The sequence below is a fragment of the Rhea pennata genome, chromosome 8 (assembly GCF_028389875.1).
Source record: "Rhea pennata isolate bPtePen1 chromosome 8, bPtePen1.pri, whole genome shotgun sequence".
Lineage (NCBI taxonomy): Eukaryota > Metazoa > Chordata > Aves > Rheiformes > Rheidae > Rhea > Rhea pennata.
In genome coordinates this window covers 23,948,666-23,965,741 of record NC_084670.1, presented here as the reverse complement: position 1 = coordinate 23,965,741, position 17,076 = coordinate 23,948,666, and the positions used below count along the sequence as shown (strand labels likewise).

General features: G+C 37.3%; 1 protein-coding gene across 1 annotated transcript in view; it reads left to right on the top strand.

Annotated features, from left to right (window-relative positions):
• The window catches only part of VAV3 (vav guanine nucleotide exchange factor 3), a 166,160-nt gene that overhangs the window by 99,540 nt on the left and 49,544 nt on the right, over positions 1-17,076 (top strand). The window contains exons 16-19 of the mRNA XM_062581141.1: positions 397-498; positions 3,147-3,247; positions 11,252-11,274; positions 13,931-13,976. Coding sequence (XP_062437125.1) covers positions 397-498; positions 3,147-3,247; positions 11,252-11,274; positions 13,931-13,976 — 272 coding nt within the window. The remainder of the gene's footprint in view (positions 1-396; positions 499-3,146; positions 3,248-11,251; positions 11,275-13,930; positions 13,977-17,076) is intronic.

Below are 17,076 nucleotides of genomic sequence, written 5' to 3'. Positions count from 1 at the left end.
TTTTCAAACTGTGACATGCTCTTCCTTGAAAATCTGTGTTTAAAAAATGCTTGAGAATGAAAAAGTGAGTTTTTTGGGTCCATAAAATGATCTTTATTACTTGAAGAGGAATAAAAAGCAGCAGATTTTTGTTTAGATGTATAGTAACTGGTTCCTAGATACTGTGACACAGAAGATACCATTTACAAGATGTATTTTAAGGATTAGGTCTGCATAACATCAGAATTTAGATTTCATTTCAAGGTGTGTGGCAGAGACCCTGTTTCTGGTTCACCTCAATGAAAAACATTAAAGTACAAATAAGGCCAATTTTTCATAGACTTGGATTTTCTGCTAAGAATGCAGCGTTATGTTCTAGATTTACTCAGTTTAAAATGTTTTTTCAAATTTCTTTAGGTCAAACATAAGGCCGGACTATGCAGATACCAGCTTTCACGAGTTCAAAATGCATACCTTTAGTCGTGTGACATCTTGCAGAGTCTGTCAAATGCTTCTGAGGTAAGATTTAAGCTTTTTTTTTTTTTTTTTTTTTTTTTTTTTTTTAAATCAAGTGAAGTATTTTGAGTCAAATGAGAATGTGGAAATCCAGAGCTGGCTTGTTACTTATCCAAGATAGACAAGCCATAAATTTGATCATGTGTGGTATTTCTGGTTGTTATAACAGGATTTTTATAATCCAATCTCTAAATATTAGCTGTTAAAAGCTCATGTTCTTAAGGTGTAACCTTATTTTTCAGGAGGCTGCTTTAGTAGTGTTTCCTTCTCTTTTGAGAATTACTTAATTTAATAGATCGAAGTCATATGTTAAAGTAACAACAACCTTCTGTACAGCTTTGACCAGCGTGATTGGTCCGCAGGTCCCTTTGTAGGCCACTAACCGCAAGAACAGATGGAATATTTTTTCGGAAAGGCAGATGATGAGAATGCTCATAAATGTTTGATATAAAGAGATTGCTTTCTGAGACAGAAAATAACTGAGGCATTAATAGACAGGCATTGCTGAACCAGAATTATGCAGACAAATTGCAACTAGATGTTACAATGTTGATAAGAGATACCAGCAGACTGCCCTGAGAAATTCCGTATTTCTGCATCTTCCCTATAAAATAGACGCACGGATGTGCGTACACACACACACGCATGCACAGAGTTCCTGTTTCATTACATGAGCTATCTTTCATGAGCTCCCTGTTTTCATGTAAATAAGGAACCTCTATGGTATAGAGATCTGTACAGAACCTAAATTTCATAGCATAAGCTGGAGATGCAAAAGCTCTGTAAACTGTTGCCAGTTGAGGTGTTGATGTTGCTGCATACTGTAGAAAAATATAACTGCAGTGTTTTAAAAGAGAGGTAAGGGTAGCCTCTTGGATAAGCACAGGCACGGGATGCAATGACATGAGGTATGTTGCTTCCTCTGGCATATGTTTTTCCTTTAGCAACCTTTTTCCTGGATGGTTTTATTGTCCTGGCTTTTCAGAGATTTTTCAATGGCATTTTGCTTAATACAACAAGGTGTAAGTGACTATGAAGAACGGTGCAGACCTGTCTAACTTTAAGAGGGCAGGGCTGTTAATTCCAGCATCTGAAGTGGTACGGTTGAGTCACTGTGACTGTGTTGCAGCACTGCCTGCCGTTGCTGAGAAACGGTTGTCCTGCTTTCAGGACACAGTCTGCAGGATGTCGCAGTGTTCTGCATAGACATGCCAGTCTGCTCGAAGGTGTCTCAGGTGTGCCCAGAGCTAGCTTGTCATTTATAGAAATGTCTCTGGATTAAGTTGTATTAAAAGTGCTTGTAAAGGCTTAAATAATTTTTGATAATGAATTGTCACTTTAAGCTTCAAAATGGTAAACTTACGATTATGTACCTACTAGAAAAAATATGAACTTCAATGCCCAATCTTTCTGAAGTGGGGATAAAATCACAGTCTTAGAAGCATCTGTCGTGAAGGATAATTCTATATCCCATGAAAGAAGAAGAAAAAAGGAACAGATTTCATTAAAATATTTCATATTTTTTTAATTTATCTTCGAATCTGTATAGTCTGATACTGAAAAGTTAGGCTTTTGTGTTTAATTAAAAAAATTAATCACTAACAGTCTAGTATTTGCTGTATTAAATAGCAGTTGCTCTACCTTGCATTTAAGGTAAACTTGCGGAGTCCTCTGTTCCACATATGAAACTTAGTTTTCCTTTAAAGCAGAAGGTGTTGCATTAGACTAGGAGACAGCCTAGTCTTGAGACAGGTCAGGATAATCTTGGAGACAGCCAAGTCTACTGTGAAGAGTAGGCAGGTGCATCTAATGGATGGAACTCATACAGTTACTCAGACTAGGTACAAGTACAAAAGCCTTTCCCTGTTAGCCATTCGGTGGATTTTACCTAAGAGAAAAACTATGGACAAATGATAGAATGGTAAGGTTGGAAGGGACCTCTGGAGATCCAGTCCAATCCTCAGTGTAGCCCATACAGGGATTGAACCTGCAACCTTGGCATTAGCAGCACCTTGCTCTAACCAACTGAGCTAAACCTGCCCTCTGATCTGAAAATAAATTTCTTGAAGCTCAAATCCAGATTCTAATCTGGATTTGATAAGGGGAATTGGATAACATGAGTAAGGAAAGCAACTCCTTACTTGAAAGCTCTGAATATTAACTAAAGTGTATCCAGATATCTTTTAAATGAACAAATTTGAAGTTAATATTGTTGACAAAGTAGCTTATAAAATCCTTACTGTTGAAATATATATTCATACTTATAGCTCTCCCAAAATACATCTTATCCTTCATGTTGTCTGGGTAAATTCCCATGGAGAAGAATTGGAGTGTAAATCTACAGTGGGATAGATAAATAATGGTACAATTTCAAGTGTACTATGCCAAAGTTGCTTTGAGCTAAATTCAAATGAAAATAGTTCTTCTAAGTTACTGGTAGAATAACTATCTGGTTGTGACTTTTAAATGGCTAATAGTGACAAAAAGCAGATGAGCTGCTTGTCAGTTGTTGTCACTGTTTCTCAAGCCTTTAAGGACTATCATTATGCAGAACAGCAAATGACTTCAAATACCTTCTGCTGTGTTTCTTATTTCCTTTATGCATGGAATTTATCACCTCTAATGTATCACTACCTAACTTTATTTTACAGGGGAACATTTTATCAAGGCTATTTATGTTCGAAGTGTGGAGCTGGAGCACACAAAGAATGTTTAGGAAGATTAGACAACTGTGGCAGAGCTAATTCAGGTGGTAAGTCATTTTTATTGTTAGAATACCATTTTTAATTAGGACATAAAACTTGCTAGATATAATTAAGGTTTAATTTACCTCTAATTTGTGTTTATTGTAACATACATACTTGTGAAGCTACCATTTATAAGCACAATTAGAATTGCATTTAGAATTCATAGGGATTTTTATTTTTGCTAAATTGAAATGTTATGAAGGAAGAGAGAATGAGCTGCTATAGGGTAAACCAGATTGCTTCATCAGTATCTTGTAGCACAAGAAATTGCTCTGGTTTTAAACATAAACTGGTAAGTAACACCTATTGTACAGTATATCATCTGTTATCCTCATTGTTCTCCTTTTAAGTCTATGTCAATTTTTGTATTTTCCTCTCAGCTCCTAAAGCTATTTGTGTTGCCTCAGCTTCCTCTTTGATCTTTTTGGTTTCCATAGTTTCGGTCCACTGGCAATATTCACAAAAAGGTGATTGATGGCTCACTACTGGCCTATCTAAGGACCTTTTTTCTCTCTTCGTTTAATTGGTGGCTGTACTTGGGGTCTCTCCCTGACTGTATCTCTCCGTGCTCCCCCAGCTCTCCTTCTGCCTCGGGGATGCTCCAACCTCTGTCACCCTTCAGTCTCTGTTTAGTGTTGCATTTCTCATTATCTCTCTGACATCGTCTGGGTGTCACACTGCTAATCCAGATGTTAATTCTCATCACTTGCCTTCTTTTCTTTCCCTTCCCTATGCTCGTGCAACTGCTGGCACCGAGCTGGTCACTCTCCTGCCAGCTAGTCACATAACCCTGGTGTTGCTTTTGATTCTTCCCTCTCTCCATGCTCTGGATTCTTCCCTCTTTGTAGAGACGATGAGGGAAACCAAACCAAAGGCAGCCCGCCCCCAATCTCTCACCCCCTTAATGCAAGGTTCCTTCTGGAAAATGTTTTTGACAGGGGAGTGAGGGGAACTCATTGGAACACTCAATGATTTTTGGAAAATGAGATTGTATTTTATTGATTTATTGTCCTGCTCACTTCTCTAAAAGTACTACCTTTTTTTCCAGGGTTACTTCATAGTAATTTGTGCGTGAAGTTTCTCATGTCTCACATATTTCACGTAGATTACTGCAACCTCTTGCATTGGGTTATTTTCTTTTTGACATTACTACCTACATTCTTTGTGAAATGTTTTTGCAGAGATAATCTCTCTCCTACTGCTGGAATTATGTCATGACCTTGTTCACTGCCCTTCACTGAGCTTCACCACTTCAAGATGTCAGTTCTAGTTTTTTTGTTCCTCTCAGAACAGCGTGAGCTTGCTTCTGTCTTTGTCCTGGTTTGCATTACTTCCCCACTTCCATTTGGCTTTTGCCTCAGTGTGCTACTTGCCTGCTTCCTCCTTTGACAAAGTCATTTGTAATCACGACAACAAGCACTGACTTCTACTGCAGTTAGTGGACTTTAGTTAGTGGACTTGCTTTTCTGTACTGGAGATTTTAATGCTATCCTTTGACTTTGGGCTTTAAAAAAAATTTTAAATTCTTATTTATTTAAATCTAAAAAAATACCATTTTACAACATCAAAGATACTGAATGTTCTTTTAAATTTTATTTAAAATTATTGCCCCAATATTTTTTTAAATGATACTCTGATTCTTTCCTTGCTGAAGTTGGAAGCAATTCAGTTGTCTTAGATATTGCTTTGCGATGTGTTTAGCTTACACCCAGGCATTCCCTTTTCTGTCCTCTCTGCGAAGATTCCCAGACTTCTGTAACTCTGGTACAACCTAAGAAAGTTAGGTATCTTCCCCCTGCTCATCAGGCAGAATGACAGGTGCTGCTTGGCTGTGGCTTCCTTACAGGCTGTTCTGAGAATAGAAGATTGCCTCAAAAAGGCATCAGGGAACAAACTCACAGTTCTTTTATTTTACTGACAATTCCTGCCATGCTGCCCATTTACAATGTGCACGGCAGGAAGGAAAGATATTACGAGGAGCCTTACCAGTTCCTCCTCCTCTTTATGGTCAAGAAAGGGTTGGGACAATTCAGCATGCATTTAAAATATTGATTATTGCAACTTGAGCATGAATTATTTTGTGGAGCTATACCTTTCGCATTCCTAGAGCTGTGCTGAAAAATTTGGTCTCCCATACTCTTTTCTGCCAGGTCTTCTAAGAGATAACATTAATAAGGACGCACATGAAGATAGCCTGTAAAATTCAATGTTTTGATTGCATTTATGCAAAAAATACCCTTTACATGCACAGAGTTTTAACATAGTTTTAATTTTGGAGTTTCCCTTTTCAAATCTTTAGAGGTGTTAGTGTCTGAAAAAATCTGTCAGCTTTCTAGTGGTGTCATTTGCTGCTCCTGTGGGAAATTAGCTAGGGTGGCCTGGGAGTGTTGTTAGACAAGAAATTGTGTAGTATGAATGTAGTCTGAATGCTTCAATAGTAGCAAAATGCCTAGAACACTTATTGTATTGCTATGTATTTCTTTTGTTTCTAGGGGACTATTACAGCTTTTTTCAAAGGATATAATGGTTACGAAACACTATCATCCTTTTAGGAAGCTGGACATTATTATTCCCCAGCCATGTGGTATTAGTTATGGTCCCAGGTGTGGAATATACGTATCCTGGGATATATCTGTGGTCTGTTAAATGTAGCGTTCTGTCATTCTGCCAATGGCTGATTCCAGATGCCTCATAGGAAAATGCAAATTCTCCTTCTGGTAGACAGTGCCCAGAAATGATGCTACTCTCTAATCTTGTTAGGTTTTTGGGTTGTGATGCATGTGGTTGTTCCTTTTTGTTTTTTTGCATCTTGTTAGTGTTTTCATTGATTAAATTATCTGATTGGTTATTCTTCAGAATTTTTGGAATAGCTTTTTATGGGTTTCATATCTTATCTCAGATATGTTTAAACTATTTGCCTTTTTAACATCAACATGTGACTTTATTCTTTTTATGAGAAGCCTAGATGGAAGTGGTTGACTGACTGCTGCTATACTATATTTTATTTTGAAACTTCTGTTTAGTGACCTCTTATTAGTATCCTTTCTGAACTGAGTAGTTGTAAATTTTTTATCATCTCGTAAGTAGAACTGTTTCCATGCCTCAAATAATTTTCATTTGCATTCTGCAGACCTCTTCTGTGTCTAGAGGTCTATTTGAAGAGATGATCAGAATTCAAAACACTTCCAAATGAGACTATACTATTAAGTTTCTCAAAGATATTTACACAGTATTTGCTTCAGTATTTTTTTCTTTTCCAGTGCAGTTTAATGTTTTGTTTTCTTTTTAGACCACAGAGCAAATGTTTTTGTTATGCTTCCTGAAATGTGGTCTAGAATGTCCCTGAGAGGATTAAGTCCTTTTATATTTCATCCGAAGTCTGAGGTTGTAGAAAATTCAAAATTCAAAGACAACTGAAGCCTCTAGAATGATAAAGTTAAGTGTCAGATTTAGATGATAGACTTGTGAGAGAAACACTGGCAAAATTTTAACATAAATTGTTATGTTGTCATGTTATGCCTTATATGCAAACTTATGCCAGCTCTTCAGATGCCTTGTTTCAAAGAAGGCCTATACAAATGCTATACAATAAGAGATAGTGTGTTAATCAGTTGAATTACTAAATAGAACAAAATGTACACATTATCTCCTGGTTTTTATTGTTACTACTTCTATTCACGCTGCCCTAAACCTGCAGTGCTAGTTGAAACCCTCTGTGCTCATTTGTCATTAACAGTTTAACTTTTTTTTCCTCTGAAATACTACCTTGTTTCATGCTTAAGCAGTCCTTTGCATCTTCATGCGTTTCACTCTTATGCCCTATCATTTCATTTCTCTGTGACTTGAAATCCCCATGCCCTCTCTTCTGCTTCTGTTCTGACAGACTTCTTGAGTACTATTGTGCAGCTTTAAACACAGCATAGGATTTAGCAAATGTCTGCACATATTGCTGTTTTAGGGCCATTTATAAGGATGCTGTTTTTTTTCCAGTGGCTGATGCAGAGCTCTGTTACCTTGCAACCTCTTCTGGCTTATCAGTTGCCACTTGTATGCCTTATTTGAGGCAGAGTATGTTTTTACTTCCCTGGTGATGTTTTTGCATTAGTTGAAAGGGTTTCTCTTTGGGTATAGTTAGGAATGAGACCTTTGGTAAGTGAGCAAGAGTGAGAGACACTTCTAGCAGATGAGGGGAGAAGCTGTCGCCCTCATTATTTTCATTGTCATCGTATGGGTTGTTCTGTGACCCTTGCAATTTTGGCAGAGGTCCTCAGGGCTGATAGGACAGGTGTCATCACTCTCCCCAGAACATATTGCAGAAATCCCATAGCTGAACCTGAGTCCGTTTGCTGGTTCAAAACAGCAGAATTACCAATTCCCTTCTGCTCCCAGCCTGGAATTTTACCAAGTCTATCCCATTGTATTAAATTAAGTACAGACAAAATGGTTCCACAGACTGTTGAATATTTCAGGTAGATGAACCTCCAATAATAGTTCTTCTAGAATGTTAAAATATTTTAGTATTTTAAGTACAATGCCAAACCTACAAAATCCTCTTAGCTTTCCCTGGGAACAGCAGTATAAAAAACACTTCTTATCAGGGCATAGATCGATTAGAAACATAATAGTGGGGTATTTGAACAGTAATCTTCAGATAACTTGTGCCTGTTTTGATAATTCCATTTGAAAAAACACTATTCTTATGTGGAAAAGTAGTATCTTAAATTGTATGATGAACTTAAAAACCATGTAAACGAGTTAAATTTCAGATAACTCTCATAATTGTAATGCGTATACCCAATAATAGTATCCATGCTGTTCATATAATTGCTTGCTACCACACGTTAGAGATTATTTGTAATAAGCACGTGTTTTTTGACATCTGAAAAGAAAGCTATAGCTTTCACCGTTTACCTTTTTGCTGGCTTGATCAATAGTTGCACAATTGCTAGCCCTGGTCCATAACCTACCATGTCAACAGCACCGACCAGTAAAGGCTCAAGTCCCCGAACATGCCTTAGAGTGAGGCCAATTTTTGTTTAATTTCAGCGAAGATCGAACTATCTGTTATTACGAAAGCTGAACAATAATCTCTTAGGGGGCTTGGTATTTTGTGCAGAGTCCTACTCTGTGCTTCTAGGTCATTATTTGCTTTTCTTCTGGTTATGGGGGACTACCTACTCCTTTACAGTCACTGCAGCTCCTTTAAGGTGGCTTGCTTCACAGTTTCTGTGTTTCTGGTATTTTGAATTTTCTTTCATAATTGGAAGATGAGTAGTTTCCTACATACTGTTTTTATTCCACTTTCCATTTAGTCAGTGTATAAATCCACCTGCTCTGTTGGATCTCAGAGGAGTAGACTATTCATGTTTTCTGATCTATGCTCCATCACTTATTGAGGCCAGCTGCTGCTCCTCTTGCTTTTCTAGTAAACTATAATTATGAAAATGTGACCCAACAGTATCATGGCTTCAGTGAATAAACAAAACCTAAAAGTGTGCTGAACTGTGGCAGTAAAAGTAGTTTGTTGTCAGAACTGAGAGCTCCTTTGCTTCATAATTTCATTAGCATATTGGTGATGAGCAGGTACTTGAATTAATTGTCATGTGTAAAATTTCTGCTGGAGGATATTTTCAGACATTTATTTTTTCCCCTAAAAATAGAAATAAGTAGGAATTAGTTTTTTGCTTACTAGAGTAACATTTGGAAAAAGAACTCCCATGAGGAAGCAATTCACATAATTTGATAGAAAAAAAATGATGACATATCAGAATACTGAAATTTTAATGAAAAAATCAGAGAAGCGTAAGCCTTGTATTTTGAACAAACCTTTCTGTGGAATTACAGGTATCTTGTATTTTCCTTACATGCTAACGGGGGTCACAAATAGCAGTTCAGTTTGTGTCAACAAAGTTTGAAGTCTTCTATGGGTTGAGTGCAGAGATGGCTTCAAGGAATAGCATTCTTCAGTGGAGCTGCTCTTGCTTATTCTGAGATTACTCATTAGTCTTCAATAAAAATGCCCTGCAGGGTTCATTTTTTTTCTTAAAATTTGAATGAAAGGATCAATTAAAAAATCTTCTCATGAATTATGAGGAATATTTATCACCTTACCTTATTATCTATTGATCTATGTAGTGTTTTCTTGAATCCAGTCTGAGCCCAAATATTGAAAGTTAAATAAATGAATTTTTTCATTATTTATTCTGAGAAGTACTGAGATATGGAAATCATCATATAAAACTTGATCATGAAGTCATGTTTGTGATACTAGTTAGAAAGGAAAAAACTAATATTTAACAGCAACCTTTAAAGACCAGGTTCGTTCTTTCCCATAGGAGGATAGAAAGACTGTTTTATTTCAGTTTTCTTAACAGCAATATGCAGAGCTAAAGGTAGCCCATTTAAAAAAAAACCAAAAACAAACAAACAAAAAAAAACCCAAAAAACAAACAAACAAAAAAAAAAACTGTAAGCCTGAATGTGAAGTGTTGCATACCTCCTCACCCCTTATCCACATGACCTTCCTCAATTTTATGTCATTTATAATGCTGAGGAGTAAGATTCAAAAAAGATGAATTCATACACAAATTGAAAACTTGGAGAAAGTTGCAAAAGCTGTATCAAATTGTGAAGGTAAATACCAAAATTATAAAGTTATATTTAGTTTCAGCAGTACTTATGCAACTAATTCCCTTAGGCTCTTTAGAAATTCTCAGTAGCTTTCCTGCACCTCTTCCTTTGGCATTGGCTGATTTTCTTTTCTTTTCTTTCTTTTTTTTTTTTTTTTTTTTCCTCCTCCTTACTGTGTTTATTTAGTCTACAAATGCAAATTAATACTTCTGGACAGGTTGTAACCATGAAAGTGCTTTCTGAGGATGACAAGAGGGTGCACCTTTGGCTTACTGTATGGGAGAGAAAATGTGCAGCCCTGTCGGGGTAAATAGTCTGCACCTACCCTGCCTGGCTCCAGATCCTCAGCTGGTGTGCTTGGTCTCAGCATGCCCTCTTGTCTTCACATAAATTATTAGTAAGCCAAAGGTTTTTTTTTCCTCCACACTTTGCTGTTTCATGCAACTTTTTTAGCAGAACAAAGTCTATTTGCATTTGAAGCTCTTTACTCGGTTTATTGTGAATATGACTGTTTACTTTACAAGATACTGCAGTGAAGTTTCTGAATGTGGCAATAGACTGGGCATGCGCAGTATGCCCTTTGATTTAATCGCATATGCTGGCCCAGAAACATGCGGAGGTAAATCCAGCTGTGTGTATTTTGATAAGGCCCTGAAACAAAATCTAGAGTATGCTAAAGTATTTTTTTTGTTATCAGATTAGGAATTCAAAGAGAAAAGAATGCAAAAAACCCACTTTTTTGTTTGGTCATGTATATGTGCAAAAATACCGTCTTACTGCAGTATTGGTCATGCACAGGATTTTTTTTTTTTTAACTAGTATGAAAAATTCACAGCAAAAAGCTAAGTAAAATCTGATTCAGATTCCATTGCATACTAATGCAATGATGGACTGAGTCAATTACATGAAGTACAAGAAGCTTTGAAGATAAAGATACATGTTTTATCTCAATACACCTTGAAATGCTTTATAAAGACAGAGGCAAAATGAGTGCAAGCTCTAGTTCCAGTAAAGAAACTTAACTTTCAAATTCCCAACAAGTCAGTATTTATGAAGTGCTTTTGAAATGTTATAAAAGTTTATAAAGTTTTGGTTGAGCTGCTTGCCATGCAGCTGTTGAAAAGTTCAGTATAACTCAAGGAAGGAGCCATTTATTGCCTTGGTTGAGCATTAACTGAGCAGAGCCAATAGGCGGAGAGAGCAGCGTTTGCAGAGCAACCGCCAGCTCAGCCCCGGGCTCTCCGGACGTATTACAGGTATCAGGTAGCTGAAGAAAGCAGCAGTGTTTTTTGTAATGCAACACAGCACAGACTGAGATTAGTGTGTAAAAAGTATAAATTTGCAGTCATTAATAATGCCAATTTTTACTTATATTTCAGAACACGGGAACCTGAAACATGAGGTAAGGATTCATTTCCCTTTTCATGTAGTTATTTGCTTTGCTAGTGACATAAGACATTATTTACTTTGCGCACGTGGTGTTGGAGCCGACATGTTTTTCTTCTGCATTTGATAATATATTTCTTCAGCATAGTGGAAGATAGAAGTTACCTAAGAAAGAGTATACTTATAATGTACTATAAATGTATTATGTTCAAGGTGCAAGTCTAATTTCAGTTGATATGACTTTAGAGCACTGGTAGAAGTGGAGATGCATTTTTTTTTTTTTCAGTTACAGAAGGGAGCAGGGGGAAAGTTATTTCAACTTAGGTCTTGTTTTTCAGTGCTCCCGGGCCAAATTTAGCAGTAGAGCTAAAACTCAACAGCATTAGGAAATTGTACTGCAGTAATGTACTAGTGTACAAGTTTATGCAATTCCACAGACTTCTGAATGATGAAAAATATGCAATGAGATTTATGCCTTTTTATGTAAACAGAATTTTGTGACAGTGTTATTCAGTGGTTATGGAGTTCATTTAATCTTAACAGAATGATAAACTGGTCAGAGTACAGAGAAACTAGTGACGTGCTTACAGTGTGCCATGATTTTAAATCCAAGAACACTGGAAGTTACACTGGGATATTTTCTTGCATGTTACTGATGCCTTTCCACTGCCGTACAGAAGGACGTAACTTTTTTTGTCTACCAATTTTAATGAAAGAAAGGCAGCACTTTAAACAGTGTGTGTAATCATTTCTAGCATCTTTTTAGATCAGAAGTTTATGGTAATTTAACTGTTTAAACTATGCTATGGTTATGAACAACATATGAACATATATGTTCTGCACATCACAAAGTATTTGTTTTTGTTGCTATCACTAAAATTGGTAATGAAATGGAAAGAAAACGATTACTGACAAAGCTGGCACAGTAGGGGATTGATGCTTGCAGCTGTTGTTGCAAAAAACAAGGCAGATGACTTCAGTGGTATTCACTGTTTTGGCTTGGTTATGACTTGGGAGCCCTTGCTGGGGGCTGAGCCAGCACCTTCCGGGTGCTGTTGGCCCGGGCAAGCCTCGGCGGGCCGGTGTCGGTGCACGGTGTGCCGAACAGCAGCTCTCCCCAGCGCCGGCGTTCGCGCCGCGGGGCCTGGGCAGAGCCGCCCTGGGGGCGCCGGCGCCGCGAGCCCCCTCGGAAGGGCTCCCGGGGGCTCGCGTGCCCAAGACCCCTCGGCTGCGAGCTTGCGTGCCGTACCTGCCGCCACGCGCTGTCCCATGGTTTCTTATCTCTGCCTGAAAATATCTGCTAAGCAAGAATATTCCTTATATATGGAAATTATAGCACGGTCCGTTTGCTTAACGCTCTTGCGATACTGCGGTTGACATTCGGTAGTGGGGAAGCCGTAAACAGATTGCTTACGGTATGTTATGGACAAGGTTGCCAGGCTGCATAAAGCTAACTGTGAGGAACATATGTGGCTAGACGAGGAAAATATTTATCCTAATTATATCGAATCCCTCCTGTTTCTAGACTTCTTACCCCTAGTTTGATTATTAAATCTCTTCAAAAAATAGTTGTATAGCTATTGATTTAAAATGCTAGGACTACTTTAATTTTTAACAAATTTTTTAAGAAGAAAACCACCATTGTGGCATCCAAAAGTGGATACGCTTTGAAAGCTGTTTTTAAACAAAGCTTTTCTCCCCCCCCCCCCCTTTTTTTTCCCCAGCTTGCTACAGGGCTTAGTAATTTGGTTGTGCCTCAGGTTACTGCTTTCTGGCTTGCCTTTCTGTATGTCCTGCATCAACTTATATCAGCTTCAAGTAAATCAGAGCAGCCTACTTGTTCCGTTTGTCATGCAACATGATTTTCTCTGCTTGGTTTGATTTATTTAAAAAAAAAAAAAAAAAAAAAAAAAGCATGAACCTTCATGCAAACTACCAGTTAAAACGGACTTGCAAAAGCAGTTGACTAGTTTACAGATACACTGTATTTCACCTGGAAGTTTTCAGCGATCTATATCGTTGCCTAGGAATATGAAATGTGTATAAACCAACTTTTACAAAGAGTGTGCCTCAGTCTTGTCAGTGTTTCTGATTTTACGTGGCTCTGGTTCATGCAAATTTTGAAAATTGGGAGGGAGGAGCATTACTAAATATATTTAAGTATTTGCTGAGAAAATTAGGAAATTAAGAATCTCCTAAGAAATTCTAACTAATGTAAGAATGAAGCAGTAACGTGGGAAGTTCCTACCCTATTAAAACAACGCTAAGAGCTTTGCTACTTTTGTTGCTCTGGACGTTAACCGAGGCAGATGATGCCAAGCTGCGTGTCTTTCACTATCAGTGAGAGTGTATCTATTAACATCATACTCGTAAATGATACAAATCTTTTGGTGTCAAAAGATGCTGATTATATGAGGAAACCTCCTGTAGGCTAAGGATGAACAAATCTTTTGAGTCTAATGTCAAAAAAAGTTGACATATGAATAAACTTCTTGCAGTATTAAGAATAATTTTCAAAGTATGACCTTTCTACTAGATAAAGATAATTGTATGGGGGAAATAACTTAAGAAAACTAGCTTTGTCTAGTAGATTGTGGGAATGAAAGGTGTGCAGTATACCTAAATGAAAACAAGTTTATTCACATCCTTGATTTGTGTTCTTTGCTGTGCAGAAACGAACGAATGGAATTAGAAGAAACTCTAGACACATGGACTCAGGTTTGTATCTTGACTTTTTAACAGTTATGTGTTGGATAAAAGGAGAGCTGTAACTCCAGCAAGTTGTGTTATGGTCACCATGACAGTGTATGCAATGCTGAGACCTTTAAGCTGAAGTCTTGAAGGTCTAAAGCAATTACTTTGTGATTTTAAATGTAAGGTCCGGGGACTGAGCTCTACTTTTTTTCCTTGTTTTTTTAAAAGTAGTGTTTCAGTTGTATCTGAGCAATGAAATGCCTCTGGGCTTCTCGTTAAGAAGTCCCCACCCTATTGTACTCTGTGTTTTTTAAAAGGAATAACAAAGTGAAGAAAAGCAGGCAGTTGCTTACAAAGTTTATGTTCCCATCCTGCACAGTTTATGGGTATTCTCAAAATTCTGGGCTGTAGTGGGAGTTAGAGGTGCTCAGTATTTAACAGTATTGGATGTGAGTTGCCCTTCTGAAAGGCAATTTCGATGTTATGTAGAATTTCAATTTAATTTTATTTTTCATGTTTATAGTAGATATTTTCATTGAGTCATGACAGTAGCTCTTAAGAATATTAAATGCTTGCTTACAGACTGTGTACTCAAGTGGGTGAACATTTCCCCTGGAGACCCATTATGTGTCTGAATAAAATACTCAATGGTTTTTGATATAACTGTGATATTTTTGGTGTCATCTTTTTTACAGTAATTACATTTTTGTCCTTTATATGCTTCTTACATTGTTTAATCACTTGAGATTTGTTATGTAGATATTATTTGGAATAAAACTAAGCTGTGGATTATGAAATATTCCTAGATGTGGACACCTGAGAGTAGTTGGAGTCAAACATTAAGCAGGATAGCAACTTTATAGCACATTATAGCCTGGCAGAACTGAACACTTTTTCAAAAGTACGACTGCTAGTTGTGCCACTAGCGTTACAGCTGCATTGGCTCTGAAACTTTAAATGTTGTAACCAGCAGAGGCAGACCACACCTTTCTTACTCACCTACCTTTGATGTGTTTTGGAACACGTATCGTCACTTGTTCCCTCTAGCAAAAAAATTGCTTCACGTGTTGTGCTCCCTTCCCCAACTCTGGATGGGGGAGAAGCTAAAATCTTATTTAAGAGGGGAAAAGCTTCCCCTGACCCTATAATGCTAAAAAGAATATAATCAAAGGGGGAAACATCAAGAGTATTCATGAAATTCATAAGAGGACACTCTAAGTGAGACTGTTTCAGTGCTCCATTCTGTGATACATGTTGTTGTTGGAGTAATTTTATATAATAAAGTTCTTCGCCTTCATATTTTTGAAAGCCAATAGAAGATTAGACAACCTGAAAATCATATCAGTTTGTGCATATTTGAGTTTTGGTCCCTTTATTAGGAGATATTGTTGCAGAAGACCGTCTTACAGAATTGCTTCTGACATCACCTGTTTGTAATAAGAAAAAAAAGAAAACCACCAAACCCTGCGGTACACATACTAATCATATTCTATATATATAATTGGGCAATTTCAAAGTTTTCAAATGCAATGAGCTTTCTCTCGCTTGCATTTCATCAGCATATGCATTCTGACTTCTGCAGTAACTTGGTGGAGATAACATTTTGAGACATGACTGTCTTGGTAAAGACATGGCATCTCCTTTGCATATTCTAAATAATACTGCTTAGCAGTTTTGCATATAGCCCTGAGAGACGAAGTTGCTATCCAGAGAGCAACACTTTTCAGAGACAGGTCAGTTATTTCAGGCATCCATTACCACATTGATCCTAAGATCTTTTCAAGAACTGGCATATAAATCTCTAGAAATCCTAGCACCGTAGTAATATTTTTTGCTGAAAGTGGTAATTAAGGTCAGAGATACCAATTAGACTTTAATAAGCAAGCTTTAGAACCAAACAACTTCATATGCAAGAGGTCTGACATGTAATTGCTCCCCATATTGTATGTTATGATACTGAAGCACGGATACTAACTCAGGAAAGCAGACATTTACCGAGAATCGGCAGCATGCGCGTGCAGTGTCTGAATTTCAATGGAATTGTGGTATTAGCAGTAAATACAATTAGTGTGGGCTGTGAGTGCTTTTTTACGTGAACCTTTTCAATGTCGTGTTTCTGTCTTGTGTCTTTCTGTTTTCTGGTTTTGGCTATTTTAGCAAAGATTGATGATTGTAGGGCACAGCCTAATCAAGTTCATGAGTTATGCGTCTCTTGTGCTTGTTAGATCCAAATTCAACTTCTGGTGACACAGCTTAGCCCTGAATGAGGAAACATTTAAGCCAAGTTTAAATTTGAGGAGAAGGACTGTGAGTACAAGGATGGTCTAAAAGAAACAGTTATCAGTGTGAGAATAGTGAGTTAAAATATCTTTCTTTTGCTGATAGAGCTCTAGAGCTTTTTGGTAGAGGAACATACCTGACTAAGTATCCAAAAAGCAAACAATTGTTCACAGCTGTTTCATCTGTTCTTCTTTTGAAGTTTGGTTAGAAGTAACAGTTTTCTCCCTGAGATTTGCTGTTTCTCATTCTATTCATGAATAAGAAGGTAAAGGCAGAAGGAAAAGATGACAATGGATGAGGAAGGGGAGAGACTCGTGGGAAGTGAGTGTCATGAGAAAGGAAATAAAGCCAGAAGCTGTACAAATATGTTTTTCTGTATTTGTTTTCAGTATGTTTTGCGCTATGACTTCACCATGGGGTTCAGTTATAGATGGCCTTCTGAATTGGTCCACCTACTAAGCTGTTGGGGAAAGGTTTTAGATAACCCTTCTTTGGATTAGACGGCAGATAATAAAAGCCATTGACAGAATGAAGAGGCATCTTCACCTCTAAAGCTAGGAAAAATTGGGTCTAAAGTTTACTTTTTATTGTAGAGGAAATGATTAGGTTGGTGTGAAGTTTTGCCTAGAATGTGCATATAGAGTGATAATTATTTAACAGCTTTTTTCCAGTGTGTTGGATCTCGTGAAAGTTTATGTACTTGTTTAATTTTAAGCATGTGATTTGCCTTATTGACTTAGCTGACAAATGGTCTATTTATATGCTTAAAAGTAAGCAAAACTTAGATTTGCATATTCTTCCTTTTTTCTACTTTAGCAATCATTTTGTATATATTTTAATGAGA